At 53.8% G+C, this 13,767-nt stretch overlaps 1 protein-coding gene across 7 annotated transcripts in view; it reads right to left on the minus strand.

Annotated features, from left to right (window-relative positions):
- COL16A1 (collagen type XVI alpha 1 chain) overlaps window positions 1-13,767 on the minus strand; it is a 59,247-nt gene that overhangs the window by 8,307 nt on the left and 37,173 nt on the right. For 5 of the 7 annotated variants that reach the window (XM_060205740.1, XM_060205739.1, XM_060205736.1 and 2 more), the window contains 15 exons: window positions 12,948-12,992; window positions 12,006-12,050; window positions 10,338-10,391; window positions 9,758-9,811; window positions 9,265-9,318; window positions 7,750-7,794; window positions 7,584-7,637; window positions 7,345-7,380; window positions 6,944-7,006; window positions 3,133-3,204; window positions 2,943-2,996; window positions 2,329-2,373; window positions 2,080-2,124; window positions 1,744-1,797; window positions 1,127-1,180 (listed from right to left, as the gene is read on the minus strand). In XM_060205740.1, coding sequence (XP_060061723.1) covers window positions 1,127-1,180; window positions 1,744-1,797; window positions 2,080-2,124; window positions 2,329-2,373; window positions 2,943-2,996; window positions 3,133-3,204; window positions 6,944-7,006; window positions 7,345-7,380; window positions 7,584-7,637; window positions 7,750-7,794; window positions 9,265-9,318; window positions 9,758-9,811; window positions 10,338-10,391; window positions 12,006-12,050; window positions 12,948-12,992 — 774 coding nt within the window. The remainder of the gene's footprint in view (window positions 1-1,126; window positions 1,181-1,743; window positions 1,798-2,079; window positions 2,125-2,328; window positions 2,374-2,942; window positions 2,997-3,132; window positions 3,205-6,943; window positions 7,007-7,344; window positions 7,381-7,583; window positions 7,638-7,749; window positions 7,795-9,264; window positions 9,319-9,757; window positions 9,812-10,337; window positions 10,392-12,005; window positions 12,051-12,947; window positions 12,993-13,767) is intronic. The other 2 variants (XM_060205738.1, XM_060205735.1) reach the window with 1 other exon arrangement.

A 13,767-nucleotide genomic window follows, 5' to 3' on the forward strand; every position in this document is an offset into this window, starting at 1 on the left:
TAAATAAATATAAAATTTAAAAAAATAGCACTAGGGATGTGAAAGTTCCCTTTTTTGGCCATGAATTACTTTTCTCATTTCCAAAATCCTCTCAGAAACTGTATTTCTCCCAGACACAAGAGGGCTGGGAGGAAAATGCAGATGCATTTGCTGTGCTCTGGAACCACTGCTCAGTGCCATCACGCTGATCAAAGGCCGCCATTGGCAGCCATCTGTGCTACTGACATGTACAGTGGATGGCAAGTTCATTATTGCTTTATAAATATCATCTCTAAGCCACCTTGCTAGTAAATACACCAACAGTTTAGCTGGCTGCTCTAGCCAAAGGCAGGCATCATCTTTGACTCCCATCTGAGCGCTCTCCCTGCTCTCTTCTGCATCCAGCTCACTAATAAGCCTTCAAATACAGGCTGGAAGGTCCACTACCACCCTACTCCAGCACCGCCTTACGTCCACTGCTGCAAAAGCCTCCAAGTTTCTGCTTCCAGCTGTGCTCCCCCATCCCTGGTCCAGTGCTCCAAGGTTCTCCACTCTCTACATCACATAGTCTTTAAGCTCAGCATCCCTACCCCCACTCAGTCCTTGAACGTCACTCCAGCCACACTGACCTTGGGCTTCCCTAGCACACCAAGCCCCTTTCCTCTTCTGTCACCCCTCCCCTTCTTCCTGCAGACAGCTTGGACAGATGACTTCCTCTTGTCATTCACACTCAAATGCCACTTCTCCAGCAAAACTTCCCCTGAATTCACCCCCAGGTCCTCCCTGTAACATCACACCATTGCCCGATGCTCCTGTCTTCATTGTTTGTTGTACCTGCATGGAAGCCCTGGGACCAGGGGGCCTTGTCTGTCTCACTCATTGCTGAAGCCCCATATTTGGACCAGTGCCTGGCGCAATGCAGGCTCTCCATAATCATTTGCTGAATAACTGAATGATCTCTGTTTGATAAGTAAACTTGAATGTGCCCAGAAAATGAGAGAATGCCAAAAAGCCCAGAAACCACTGGATTAGGGGAGCTCAAGTCCCACCCATCCTAGTTATAGCCGGCCATCAATGCTTGCTCACCACCCAACCCCTGTGGCATCCTACCTCGAATGGAGGCACACACAGAAGCAGTATAACTCACAGCATGGCCAGGGGGGCCCGGTCTTCCTTGGGGTCCCATAGCACCAGGTTCACCCTGCAGGAGTCAGAAAGAGAAAGAGGCAGTCTTACTCACCTCTGTGGTGCTGTTAGATTGGGGGAGGGTTGAGCTGAGCAGAGCAGCCAGGAGGCCCAGGATCAGAGGAACAGGGCTGAGCCCTAGCCTCCAGGTCTAAGCCATCCAGGGCCTGAGGGAGCAGCACTGCCCATGCGTATCATTGCAGAGGAAAAGCAGAACCCCAGTTTGAGAAGGCCAAGCCCCACCTACCCCATGTTGCCTTTTTAGGCTCCTAATTCACCAGCCAGCAGTGAGGAGAGTCAAGGTAAGTGGTGTTGGAGGCTGGGGAGTTAGCATAATGGTTATGCAGAAAGACTTTCATGTCTGAGATCCTGACATCCCAGGTTCAATCCCCAGCACTGCCATATGTCAGAGCTGGACAGTGCTGTGGTTAAAGTAATATCAATACTAAAATCAAAAAGATATGCACTGTTAGGCAAAACCTTACCCCCAGAAGACCAAAGAGAGAAAGCAGCCACTTTGCCAATGAGTGGGAGGAAGCAGCTGCCTCCCAGACTCAGCAGAGCACCCCTGGCCCTCACCTCTGCTCCTGGTCGGCCGCTGCTGCCAGGGGGCCCTGGCTGTCCACAGTCACCCTGCAAGAAAAAGGGGCTCAGCAGACATCCACCTAGCATCCCCCCACTACTGCAAGCTGACCCCACATCATGGGGTTCTGCCACCTGCCCCAGCTCTGGCCAGAGGCCCTCTGATGCTCTCAGGCAGGTGGTGAAATCCTGATGTAGCCTGCAGGTGCCAGTGACCCCCAGGAGGCTTAGGTGCCAAGGACCAGGTGGCATGTGCACTGTGACTGTGTTGCCTACAGTCAGGTCTGAGGGGAGCTAAAGAAGTCTGCCTGGAAGAAGTCACCATGCCCTCACCTTTGGTCCTGGGAGGCCAGGATGTCCAGTTTTCCCCTTGAAGCCCTGAAAAAAAATGCAAAGTTCTCGTGTCTCTCACTTCAACCAAAGGCTTCTTCCTCCTCCCACCCCCTCTACTGAAACAAACTAAACACATCCCACGTCATAACATGCTCCATGGAGGATCTGGGTTGGAGCTGCCCCACACACTCCCAGGGGCTCTGCTTGGGGGCCTCTGATCTCCCAAAATCTTCCTGAAGCTTGACTTACCGGGGGTCCCATGAGTCCAGGAGGGCCAGCAGGACCGGGGTCCCCCTAGGTAAAGAGATAGGAGTATTGAGACAGGAACTTTGTCTACCTGATACCCAATTTCACTTACCACTGGCTTTCCTTTCCTCAGCACTTTTCACAGCCACCTCAATATGAGGGGAGTGCCACATGGGGCAGAGGAGGACACCTCTCACTGGCCTGTGTGAATGCTGGGCCTTCTCTAGGCCTCAGCTTCCCTTCTTCTGGGTACAGGGAGTCATCAACCTTCAAACTCTGCCCTTGGCTTATGAGCCCAACTCTCCAACAAACTAGACCCAAGAAGTCAGGTTCAAGTTCTTCTAAAGCTGTTCTTCCTGACACCATGCTTGCTTCTCTAGTTGCCTCAGTTTATGGATAGAAGTGAACCCCCCTCCACTGTCTTGCTTCTGGGGAGGCTCTGCTCACCCAGGCTGGGTAATGCTACTAGAAGGATTGGGAACCCAAGGAGCTGTGGGATGTGGTGAGAGGTAGAACAGAGCAAGGCATGGGCACCAGCCAACAGAGATGAGGAGGTCGTTAACTCTGGAAAAAGGAAGGGAAAGGAATGGGGTGTGCTCCCAGGCTCATTGTCTCACCCTCAAGCCAGGCTTGCCATCCTTCCCATCCAGGCCATCCAGGCCAGCAGGCCCCTAGAAGCAGGACAAAGGTTTCTGCATCCATGGAGGGGGGAGATTTGACCCAGCCCCTCCACCCTCCCTACCCATCACCCAACTCTCAGACACACACACACACACACACACACAGGCTAAGTTAGCACACACTTACCTGAATCCCAGGAGGTCCTGGTGGCCCAGGGGAGCCAGTCAGGCCTGATGGACCTCGCATCCCTTCATTGCCCTGAAAATGAGCCCCCCAACAACATTAGCAGGGCTTTGCCACACTCGCTTGAGACTGGCCCTGGGTCACAGGTTTTGGTGACAACTGGAAGTTAGGACAATTGGCTCTCCCCTGGGTGGGATTTTAGCAACCCAGCCCTTAGCTGGCTTAATTGGGAGTCATTCAGACACCACTCCCCCAAAAGGTTTTCTTCATCTTCAAAGAACTCCCTTTGCTCACTATTCTGTAAGAAAGGAACAGAGCCTCTTCTGCCCAGCATCTTCCCTGGAGTTGACCCAGGGACTGGCCTGGTAGGCACTCAGGTATGGGTGCTGACTGAAGGCACACACTCAGTTTACCTCTAACCCTGTGTGCTGTGTGGGCTCTGATTCCCCAGGTAAACAGAGGGTCCCTATCACCCAGGAGCTCGCAGTGTAGTGTGGGTCACGGGCCCACCACCATTGAGGGCAGTGCATTGATGCATGATCCCTGTGTGAATGAGTGATGAGATGCTCACGAGAGCTGGGGTCCAAGAAAGTGCCACAGATGTGTCACCAGATGCTAGACTCCGAAAAGTGTCTGGGATTCAGGCAGATGGAGAAAGAGGAAAAGGCCTTCCAGAGGAAGCTTCAGAGAAGGATAAATATTTGAAAAAGGTCACATTGTCTGGCCTGGCCACGGTGACTGGGGAGTGTGTGTGAGTGGGGTGGGAGGAGCACGGTGACAGAGGAATTAGATATGGTTGGGGAAGAACCCTGAACACTGTGCTAACTTCACTTTCTTTGTTGTTGTACTAGAGCCTCACTGCTCTGGGTTGACTTTATCAGACAGATAGAAAAGAAACAGAGATTAAAGGAGTTGGGTGGTAGTACAGCAGGTTAAGTGCACATGGAGCAAAGCGCAAGGACCAGCGTAAGGAGCCCGGTTCGAGCCCCTGGCTCCCCACCTGCATAGCGGTGAAGGTGAGTCTGCAGGTGTCTATCTTTCTCTCCCCCCCCCTCTTCCCCATCTCTCTCCATTTCTCTCTGTCCTATCCAACAAGGACAACATCAATAACAACTACAGCAATAAAACAACAAGGGCAACAAAAGGGAATAAATAAATAAATAAATAAATAAATAAATAAATATTTTTAAACAAGAACCCCAGAATGAGCCCCCACTCCCCCCCCTGCAGGGGGAAAGCTTCACAAGCAGTGAAGCAGCCCTTCAGGTGTCGCTCTGTGTCTTTCCCTATCTTCCTCTCCCCTCTCAATTTCTGTCTTATCCAATAAAATGGAAAAAATGGCCTCTATAGTGGTAGATTCATAGTGCTTAGTGCTGGTACCAAGCCCCAGTGGTAACCCTGGAGGCCCCCCCCCCAAAAAAGAGAGAGAGACAGAGGGAAACATACCAAAGAACCTGAAGCTTCTCCCCGTATAGTGAGGGTTAGACTTGAACCTAACCCTCCCAGGTGAGCTATCGAGCTATTTTGCTAGCCCCACTGCACTGAGCTTTACCAAACAAACCAGTAATTTTCAAACTGTACTTCTTGTAGTTCTGGAAGAATCTCTGAGCTGGGCCTATGAAGTGGGAGCCCAGAGGGTAGGAATCCCAGCCCCAGCCTTCAGAGCACCTCCACTTATATCTGTTTTCTTTTTTTCCCTTCTTCTCATTCTTCTTCTCCTTCTTGTTCTTCTTGTTGTTGTTGTTGTTCTTCTTCCTCTTCTTCTTCTTCCTCCTCTTGTCCTTCTTGTTCTTCTTCTTGTCCTTGTTGTTGTTCTTCTTCTTCTTCTTCTCCTCCTCCTGCTCCTCCTCCTTCTTCTTCTTTTTTGAGATAGGGAGACAGAGAGAGACAGAGAGAGAGAGAGAGAGAGAGAGAGAGAGAGAGAGGGAAACCAGCACCAAACTTCCTTCTATGTGGTGGTTGTGGTGAGGGCCAGGCTAAAACCTGGGATACACGCATGGCAAAGTAACACACTATCCAAGTGAGCTATTTCACCAGACTATGTATTTCCTTCCTTCCTTCTTTCCTTTCTTCCTTCCTTTCTTTTTAATTGCCTCCAGGATTATTGCTGGGGCTCGGTGATGGCACTATGAATCCACTGTTCCTAGCAGCCATGTTTTCCATTTTATTGGACAAGACAGAGAAATTGAGAGGGGGTGGGGAGGTAGAGGGGGAGAGAGACAGACACCTGTAAATCTGCTTCACCGCTTGTGAAACAACCCCCCTGCAGGTGGGGATCAGGGCCTCAAACCCAGATCCTTGCACAGGTCCTTGTGCTTCGTACTATGTGCACTGAACCGGGTTCCTCTGTCTGCTTTCTAGATTGTGAGTTCATATGACAGTATGTATGATGAAAAATCTTGGGGACTACAAAATAAAATCTAAAAAACAAACAAACAAACAAACAAAAACACTGTTATAGGCACTGGAGAGCCACTAAAGGTTCAAAGCAAGAAAGTGACAACAGAACCAGAAAGGGAAGGGGAGGCGGGCAGCTCAGTGAAGAGAGATGTTGCCTCCCCCATTAGTGAGAAGATGGCTGCCATAGAGCTGAGGGAAGGGGCCTGCCTTCTGGCCCAGCAGAGTGGGATTGCAATGCTGGCTATTTCCAGGAGGGGTCAGCACAGCCCCGGGAACTGTCAGCTCTGCTGGGAGTTATGCTGGACAACCGCTGGGCAGAGGTTTGAGTGCTCTGCAATGACAAGCCTAAGGACAACAGGTAGCCACAGAGTATGTCGCCAGCAGAAAGTTCTGGCAACAGCTGACACCCAGGTGCTCACAAAGCAGGCAGCGGGGTGGCACCTGCCCCTGGCTCAGTCATGGCTGTGGACACTGGCTGCTGGAAAGCACTTTTTCAGTTCTGCCGATAACTTTTTACGTGCCCCTGAGACATCCCCAGTCTCTCTGGGCTTCAGTGTTCTCAACCAGTGAGAAGTCAGTCCAAGAATGCCCCTTCTGTGAGGGCCTTCCAGCGGAGGGTGAGGCAGTGCTGTGTGCACCCAGAGCAGAGAAGTTCCCTATGCGGCTGCAGGTCCCCTGTCCCTCTCTGGGCCACAACCCCCACCCCACGTCCAGAGCCAATCCTGGGACCTTTAATGGTGCCTACTTGTCACCACTGGGGTTGGGGTGCAGAGTTTGGGCAGAGACTGGGAGTCCCTGTCTCTAGACTAAGGCAGACATTGGCAGTCCCTAGACTAAGGCAGACATTCATCAAGCCAAATCCAGGGCAACTGATATGGGGGAGTCCCTGGACTGTTGTTCCTTCCCACACTTGCCACCTCTCTGGGTCCTTGGGAATGAGCTAGACATGGCTTCTGGGAGGCCTATGCCCCTGGGGTTGGTTTCTTCCTGTGTTGTCAGACCCAGAGGATAGGTGCTCAGATTTCAGTGTAGCTATTGCCCTAAGGCTCCAGGTCATAGGGGTCCCAGTTTCCTCATGCTCTCTTCCTTTCCTCAGCTCTTTACCCACTCCCTCTCTCTCATGGGGAGATAAAGCTGGCCTGGGCTGGTCTCATGAGACCCTCTGCCTCCTCCTCATGTCCACCCTGCCTGCCCCTTCTCAGGGTAAGGACAGGACCTCAGCTGCACAGACCAGCTGCTATTCCTAAGAGGCCACAGGTCTGTTCTGGCCTGTTTGCCAGGCTATCCTGGAGGTCTCTTTCCCCACCTGAGTCGATCCTGGAATGCCCTCCAAACTTGATGCTAGTGGCGAGGCAGGGGTGGGGGACAACATAGCTCAGGCCTAAATCTGGACCCAGCTTAATGTCCTACTCACCTTTTCCGCTTGAGGCCCAGGTGGTCCAGGGGCTCCAGCTTTGCCTGGGAATCCAGGGGGACCCTATGTCAATAAGGGAGCAGGTGGGGGTGAGTGAGGGGCTGGTGGAGGGACTCCCCTTCTTTCTTCTTTGCGTGTTATTCACATCAGGACTTCCTAGAAGCACTGCCCGTCGCACTGGGTCTGGCTGGCCTGTGGGTCCAGGGCTCACCCAGAAGGCCCTGCTCTCCAGGTCCTGGCTCCTGGAATCAGGCCTGGCCACCTACGCTGTCCCTTCCTCCACAGGCCCCCCTCACACTTCCCCTCTCCCTGCCAGCCCCTCCCTGCAAGGCTGCCTGGGTCAGGCCTGCCCATCCCACACGGCTTGCAGCAGACAGAGATGACTTTGTGTCTTCACTCACCGGTGGGCCAGGGAAGCCTGGCTGGCCTTGAAATCCCTAGGGAGAAGCAAGGAACAGTTTGTTGTGCGGTCCCTCTCTCCAGCCTGGCTGCCCAAGTGGAAAGAGTGACAAGAGGTGACTGCCTTCACCGTGGGCCCTTACCCCACCCTGCCCCTTTGTCCAGGGAAGGAAGTTACAACTCAAGGATGGGAGAGGTTACAGCCCCATACAGCCCACACAGTGGTCCCTGTCATACTCACCTGGTCACCTTTCTCACCCGAGTTCCCTTGGGGTCCTCGTTCTCCTCGGGGCCCCTGTCACCACAGAGGACAAAGCAGCTGAAGTCTAATATCCCTGTCCTCCGATACCTCCCTCCTAGTAGGGAGGACCTATGCCCATCCTCTCCCTGCCTTGTCCCTCACTCACCGCTGGGCCTGAGGGGCCTGGGAGGCCTTCAGATCCTGGAGGGCCCTGGGGACACAAAGGTGCAGAACAGAGCATTCTGACTGGGGGAGGTAATGGTAAGGGGATGTGCTAAGAGACTCCTCAAAGCTAGCAGGATTTCACTCTCTGGTCTGTCCAGGTGTCCCTTCTGTTGACTGAGCTAGTGAATCAGCCTCTCCAGCAGTCCCACCACCCCAGCTCCCTCCAGCCAGGAGCTGGCTGCCATCTTCCCATCTTCAAGCCCAGATCTGACAACACGTTTTTATTCCAGAGCCTTCTGTGGTCTCTCTGTGCCAGCAGAACCAGGAGTGTGCCTCTCAGCAATGTGGGGCTGTGAGGCCTCCTGTGACCTGGCCCAACCCTTCCCCTGCTACTCTTACCTCTCTCTATCTCCCTAGCTTCTCTCCAGCTGCTTGGGTCAGGCTACTGCTCCCTCTCTGAACACACACTCTGGCAGCATATTCCTGGGCATGTGCACCACTGTCCCCTGTACTCAGAATGCCCACCCTTCCCTCATCCCCTTCTAGATCTTTTGAAACTTAACTAAATCATGAAATGGTTTACTGATTTTGGGGTGCCCCCCTCACCCACAGGCCTCTTTCTGGGATTCCCCAGGGCAAAGATAACCATGACCCCTTCTCTGCCCTGTTCAGGTCTCAGCTCAAACACTGCTTCCACAGAAAGGCCTTCCCTGGCCTTGAATCTACCAGCACCCTGCTCCAGCCCTTACCTGCCATTTCTTCCATTGGTCCTATCTCTCCCCATCACTGTGTATTTATTTGCGTGTTCATTTGTTATCTGCCTCCCTCATAAGGGCACAGGATCCTTCACAGCAGCCCCCAGCACTGAGTGATGGCTGCCCCCACCCCATCCTGGCAATCCTCGAAGGCCTGAGAGGAAATGGCCGAAGAAATGCATGATGGTGTTAGCTGCACACCCCCTGGGGCCTCCCTGACATGTGGGGGGGGGGGGACAAGACTAAGGTTTCAGACTTGCAGGTTTGTTGAAATGGACTTGCAGGCCTTGCCTTCACTCACTATCCGGGAGAGTATTGGTGCCTTCATCTGCTCAAACCCCGGCTCCTGCGCTTAGCACTGGCGTGGCACACCCTGGCTTTGCAAAGGTGACTCTGGGATGCCAGGCTGGGTCAGCAAAGAGCTGGGTCTAGGGTCCCAGGCCTGATTCTCTGGCCTGTCCCTGCCTACTGCCTTTCCCACTGGCTGACTCCTAGGCAGTCTCCCTTTGGCAGCCGGCTGTCTTCCTGAGACCTGCTGAGATTCGCTTTGCAGCTTCTGCCTCTGCATCCACCAGCCTCCGTGGACTGCTCGAGGCACAGCTGGAGCTGCCAGGCGCAGGGGAGCAGGGGCCACACAGTTCCCCATCGCAGACTGCTGGCAGAGTGCCAGACTGGAGCAGCATGAAGAGGCAGCTAGGCAGAAGCCAGCTCCATTTGAAGCCTGTCCTCCCGCCCCCGCCTTGACTGCGAGTCAGACTCACCGATTCTCCCTTCTCTCCTGAGGGGCCCACATAGCCTCGCTCTCCCTTGATGCCCTGACAAGCAAGCAAAGAGAGAACCGAATTAGCCCTGTGGCCGCAGTCCCTGCACTAATGTGAGGGGTGGGGATAGCAGCTAGCTCACACGCTGGCACTGAGAGGTTGATGGCGCTGGGGACAAAGGCTGGGAGACTCGAGGGTTAGGCTTCTGTGTCCTCCCAGCCCAATAATGGGGCCCCCAGTGGGGCAAGAGGAGCCACTCACCCAGCAGGTGCCTGCATGGGTTGATACTGCCACCATGACTCTCAATGTGCAGGGACAGCAAGGGGCTCCCCAAAGGGGGGTGGGGAGTATGTTGCACCAGCAAAAGGCTTACAGCAACACATCTGTCTGCATGCCCTGGCAGAGGCATGGGCTGAAATGCCAATCTAGGGGTGCCTATGCCTGGCCCCAATTTCATCACTACTCCAAGGATCTCTGGTGTCCCCCTACTTACAGGCAGTCCAGGGGGACCCATAGCACCTGGATAACCAGGTTGCCCAGGAGGACCCTGTAAAGAAAGAAAGACAGCATGGACCAGTTCCCCTACTCCCCCATTTCTGCTGCCCTCCACTAGGTGGAAGGGTGGTCTGAGTCAGAACCACTGGAACTGTCATTTGGCAAACACCCTCCCATCCCCAGTGGAGCCATCACCTTGAGCTAGGCCTGGGGCTGGGTGACAATCCCAGCCTCACCAGGAGCCAAGGAGATGAGCCAGAGCAGCAGGAGGTGAGGACCAGGAAGGGTGCCCTGGGGCGGGGTAAGGGGGTGAGGGGAGGGGCAACTGGAAGTGCAGGACCATAGGAAGAAATGACCGTGGGCAGAAGCCTGCAGATGGGTGTCTGCCCCATATAGGGAGTTGAGGCCCATATAGACCAGTCTCCTTGGATCCTATGGGGGGTATGAGGTCCTCCACAGTGAGGACATCCACCAAAAGGAATCCACTCCCACCTTTACTGGACAGCCACCCTAGGACCCAGTCTCTGTTTCCCCAAGGCCCTTTATCTAACCCCTTTCCAGGGCCTGCCTCCTCTTACCAGTTCTCCCTTCTCTCCTGTCAGGCCCCTGAGACCTCTTTCTCCTTGAAGGCCCTTGGAGAGAAAGATCATGAGAAACTGCAGGGCTAGGCAGGCCCCACCCAGCCCTTCTCCTCCTGTTTTTTCTCATCTTCTCTCTTCCCCTGCCCACAAAGGTGGGAGGTGCTACAGGTCCCACTCATGCCCTCAGAAAGGCGGCCATAGGGGGTATGTCGCAGAAGGTTGGAAATGTCAGCTCCCACATAGGGGTGCCCCTCAGGAAATGAGCCATGCTGTCCCAGGTGAGGGGACTTCTCTCAGGCATATGACTCCTTGAAGGGCAGTTGTCAGGAGAGTTGTTCCCAGAGTGTCCAATGAAGCACTGTCTACCACACACTTACCTGTCCAAGCCCACTCCTGCCCCAGCCCCAGCCCTAAATTGCCTTCTTTGAGGAGTAGAGACAGGGAGAGACAGGGAAGTCTCCCTCCAGAGCAAGCCCTGTCACGTGAGAGGATGTCAGTTTCACTTCAAACCAAAGCCCTCACTCCCCACTCCTCACCCAGCCAGCATCCATCAGAGGCCCAGTCTGCCCAACCCTCCTGCCCTCAAGAGACGGCGCCCAAACCTTTCCACAACACAAGACAGATGGCTAGACGGACAGATGGCCCCTTCACCCAAGCAAGCAAAAACAAACAAGGTCCAGCCAGGATGAGGACATGGGGACAGATGGAGCTGTGATGAGGATGGGCCCTGCTCCCTAAGCCTTTATCACCAGGCCCTGGGAAACACGAAATCCAGCAATGGGAACATGAAATCTGACAAACAGGGGGTTAGTTTCTGTGATCCAGGAGGGAGCAACAGTGAGGGTGGGGGTAACTTAAACACACTTGTGACACTGATGAAGGCAGAGCAAGTAACGACACCTGGCAGAGAGAAGCTAGTCAGGACACTGGGCACAGAGGGGCAGGGCCCCGTTGTATCCAGAAACCAACTAACAGACATCATGTGCCCAGTCTTGGAGCCAACTGGGGCTGGAGCCCAGGAGGAGAGGAGAGGCAGAAGCTGAGAGTTTTCTCTAGAACCATGGGAGGGGCAAGCATGCCACCTTTAAATCCCCGAGGTGCCCCTGGACAGCCCTACGGAGCAGCAGGGCAGCAATCCTGTGCCAGCCTGCAATGTGAATCCCTAAAGCTTTGGCATCTATGCTGGGCTCTGTGCCAGGTTCCTGGCAGAGCCCCAAGAACTACTTTCAGCAAATCTTCAGTCAACACCAAAGGTGGGAGAAGCAGGAGGCAGAAGTGAGAAGGGAGGAATAAAAAGGCCCCTAGAGGCACCAGCTTAAAATAAGAAGGTAAAATTGCTCCAGAGGATTCAGGGGGAGTGATGTGGGATTGTGGGAGAGAAAGGGAAACAGAAGGAGGGGAGCAGAGAGAAGATGAGAGAGAGAAGGCAGGTGGAGAGGGAGGGGGAAAAGGAAAGTAGAAGGAGACAGAGCCCCAGAGGAGGAGTAGGAGAAGGAGGTCCACACTGCAGGGAACCTGTGTCGTTAGCTACCCTGCCTGCAGGGGACAATGACAAACATGGAGGGAGGAGGCACTGACATGACAGGAAGGGCAGAGCCGAGCAAAAGCCACAGAGACCTGACTGGTGGGGGGTGGGAGGGAGGTCGAGCAGTGCTAGGTTCTTACAGGCAATCCGGGGGAGCCAACAGCACCAGGAAAACCTGGGGGGCCCTGGTGGGAGAAACAGGCAGGTCACATCTCACAAGCCCAGGTGCCCTTGGGGCACAGTCCAAGCCTAGGGAGTCATGGGGGTAGGAGATTGTGGGAGTGTTTTCAGAGTATCTGGAAAAGAGACTCATTGAAAGTCTTGGCCCAAAAGACTCCTTGGACCCGCAGCCATCAACAGAGAAGCAAAACAGCCCCCAGAGAGCCCTGTGGGATGGAAGCTGCTTCTCCTGTTTGGCCCAACACGTCTATCACAAACCTTCTATATGCCCCCTGCCCCAGGTAGGTGGCCCCCTAATTCTAAGGTGGCTCCCTCCAGCCCTCCTCTCCCCTAAGCAAAGTAACAAGTTTCATTCTTCATGCCTTTCCTGATCACTTGTAAGTGGGAAGCTGCTTTTCTTGCCATGTCAACACCACAGATGACTGCAGGGTCCACATCTCTGACCAGGCCAGGCCTTTGAGGCTTGGCCTTGAGGTGGCCCTTCAGAGGAATGAAGAGCAGCCCCACTTTAGCCCTGGCCCCTGTGGAGATGGGCACCACTGAGGAACAGGGGTATCTGACCAGGTTGTCACATGCTTTCCTGGCTGCCAAGACCATGAGCCAGAAGACTGAGCCCTCCGGCCCTGGGTTCAGTGTGAAAAACACCAAGGATGGGAACGGCTGAGAAGAGTCTTCTCCCAAGGACCTCTGCTAAGTGGTACCAGGAGCAGTGGGGTAGGGCAAACTGGTTCCAGGGGATTCCACAGGCTCCACAGGTACTCAGATGAGGGAGGAGAGTGGGAAGTGGAAGCCCCTTTTTCTGCCGTGTGCAGCCAGCTGGAGACAAGGCAGCAGAAAAGTGCCTGAATGCTAGCACCCAATTGAGAGCTTTTCAAATGGGCCAGGAAACCGCAGATACTTACAATAGGGCCTGGAGGACCTGGGGAGCCCCTCATGCCTGGTGGACCCTGTAGAGAAAGCCAAAAGAAACGGATGAAGAGACTCCAGCCCCAAAGAGCCTGAGTCTCTGTTGCTTTTCTCCCCACAGGCCACAGTCAGAATCAACGGAGAGTAGCTAATGCCGAAGCAAGACCATTGAGGCAATATTAAACTTTCATTTAGTCATCCAGTATTTTTTTAAGAGACCCTGTGCCAGGAGTCTCATGCACACATTCTACCACCACTCCTTAGTCACTGTTTTTTGTTCTTTTTCATATTTTAGATTGACACCACAAAACTGCTCCACTGTTCATGGAGGCTTCCCCAGTGCCACGGTGCTCCCGTGTGGCACTGGGGTTCAAGCCCAGTGCCTGATGCATGTTAAGGCACACCCTCTGCTGGGTGAACTATCTCCAGCCATCAGGCACTGATATTCTTGTTGTTAAGTACCAGGCACTGGTATAGCTGCTGGGGACATAGCAGTAAACAAAACACCAAACCCCTGCCCAGCGGCACTAGCATTCCAAGGAAGGGAGGGACAGGCGATGACAAAGAAAACCAAGGTTGGCACATAGTTGGTGCTCAACAGATAGCTGTGGAATGTCCCTAAATAAAGGAGTTACCCAGGTAACCAGGGTGATGTGGTGTGATGCTGGGAGAAGCTGGGAATTCTAGTTTGGGGGGGGGGGAGCTTCAACTCTCTCTCGAGGGGGTCAGGAAAGAGTCCCCTGGGAAGTTGATTCTGAGCAATGACTTGAAGAGGGAAAGGAATGATCTGGGAGTCTCAGTGTTACTGGGACCCAG

This window comes from Erinaceus europaeus, chromosome 13, assembly GCF_950295315.1.
Source record: "Erinaceus europaeus chromosome 13, mEriEur2.1, whole genome shotgun sequence".
Classification (NCBI taxonomy): domain Eukaryota; kingdom Metazoa; phylum Chordata; class Mammalia; order Eulipotyphla; family Erinaceidae; genus Erinaceus; species Erinaceus europaeus.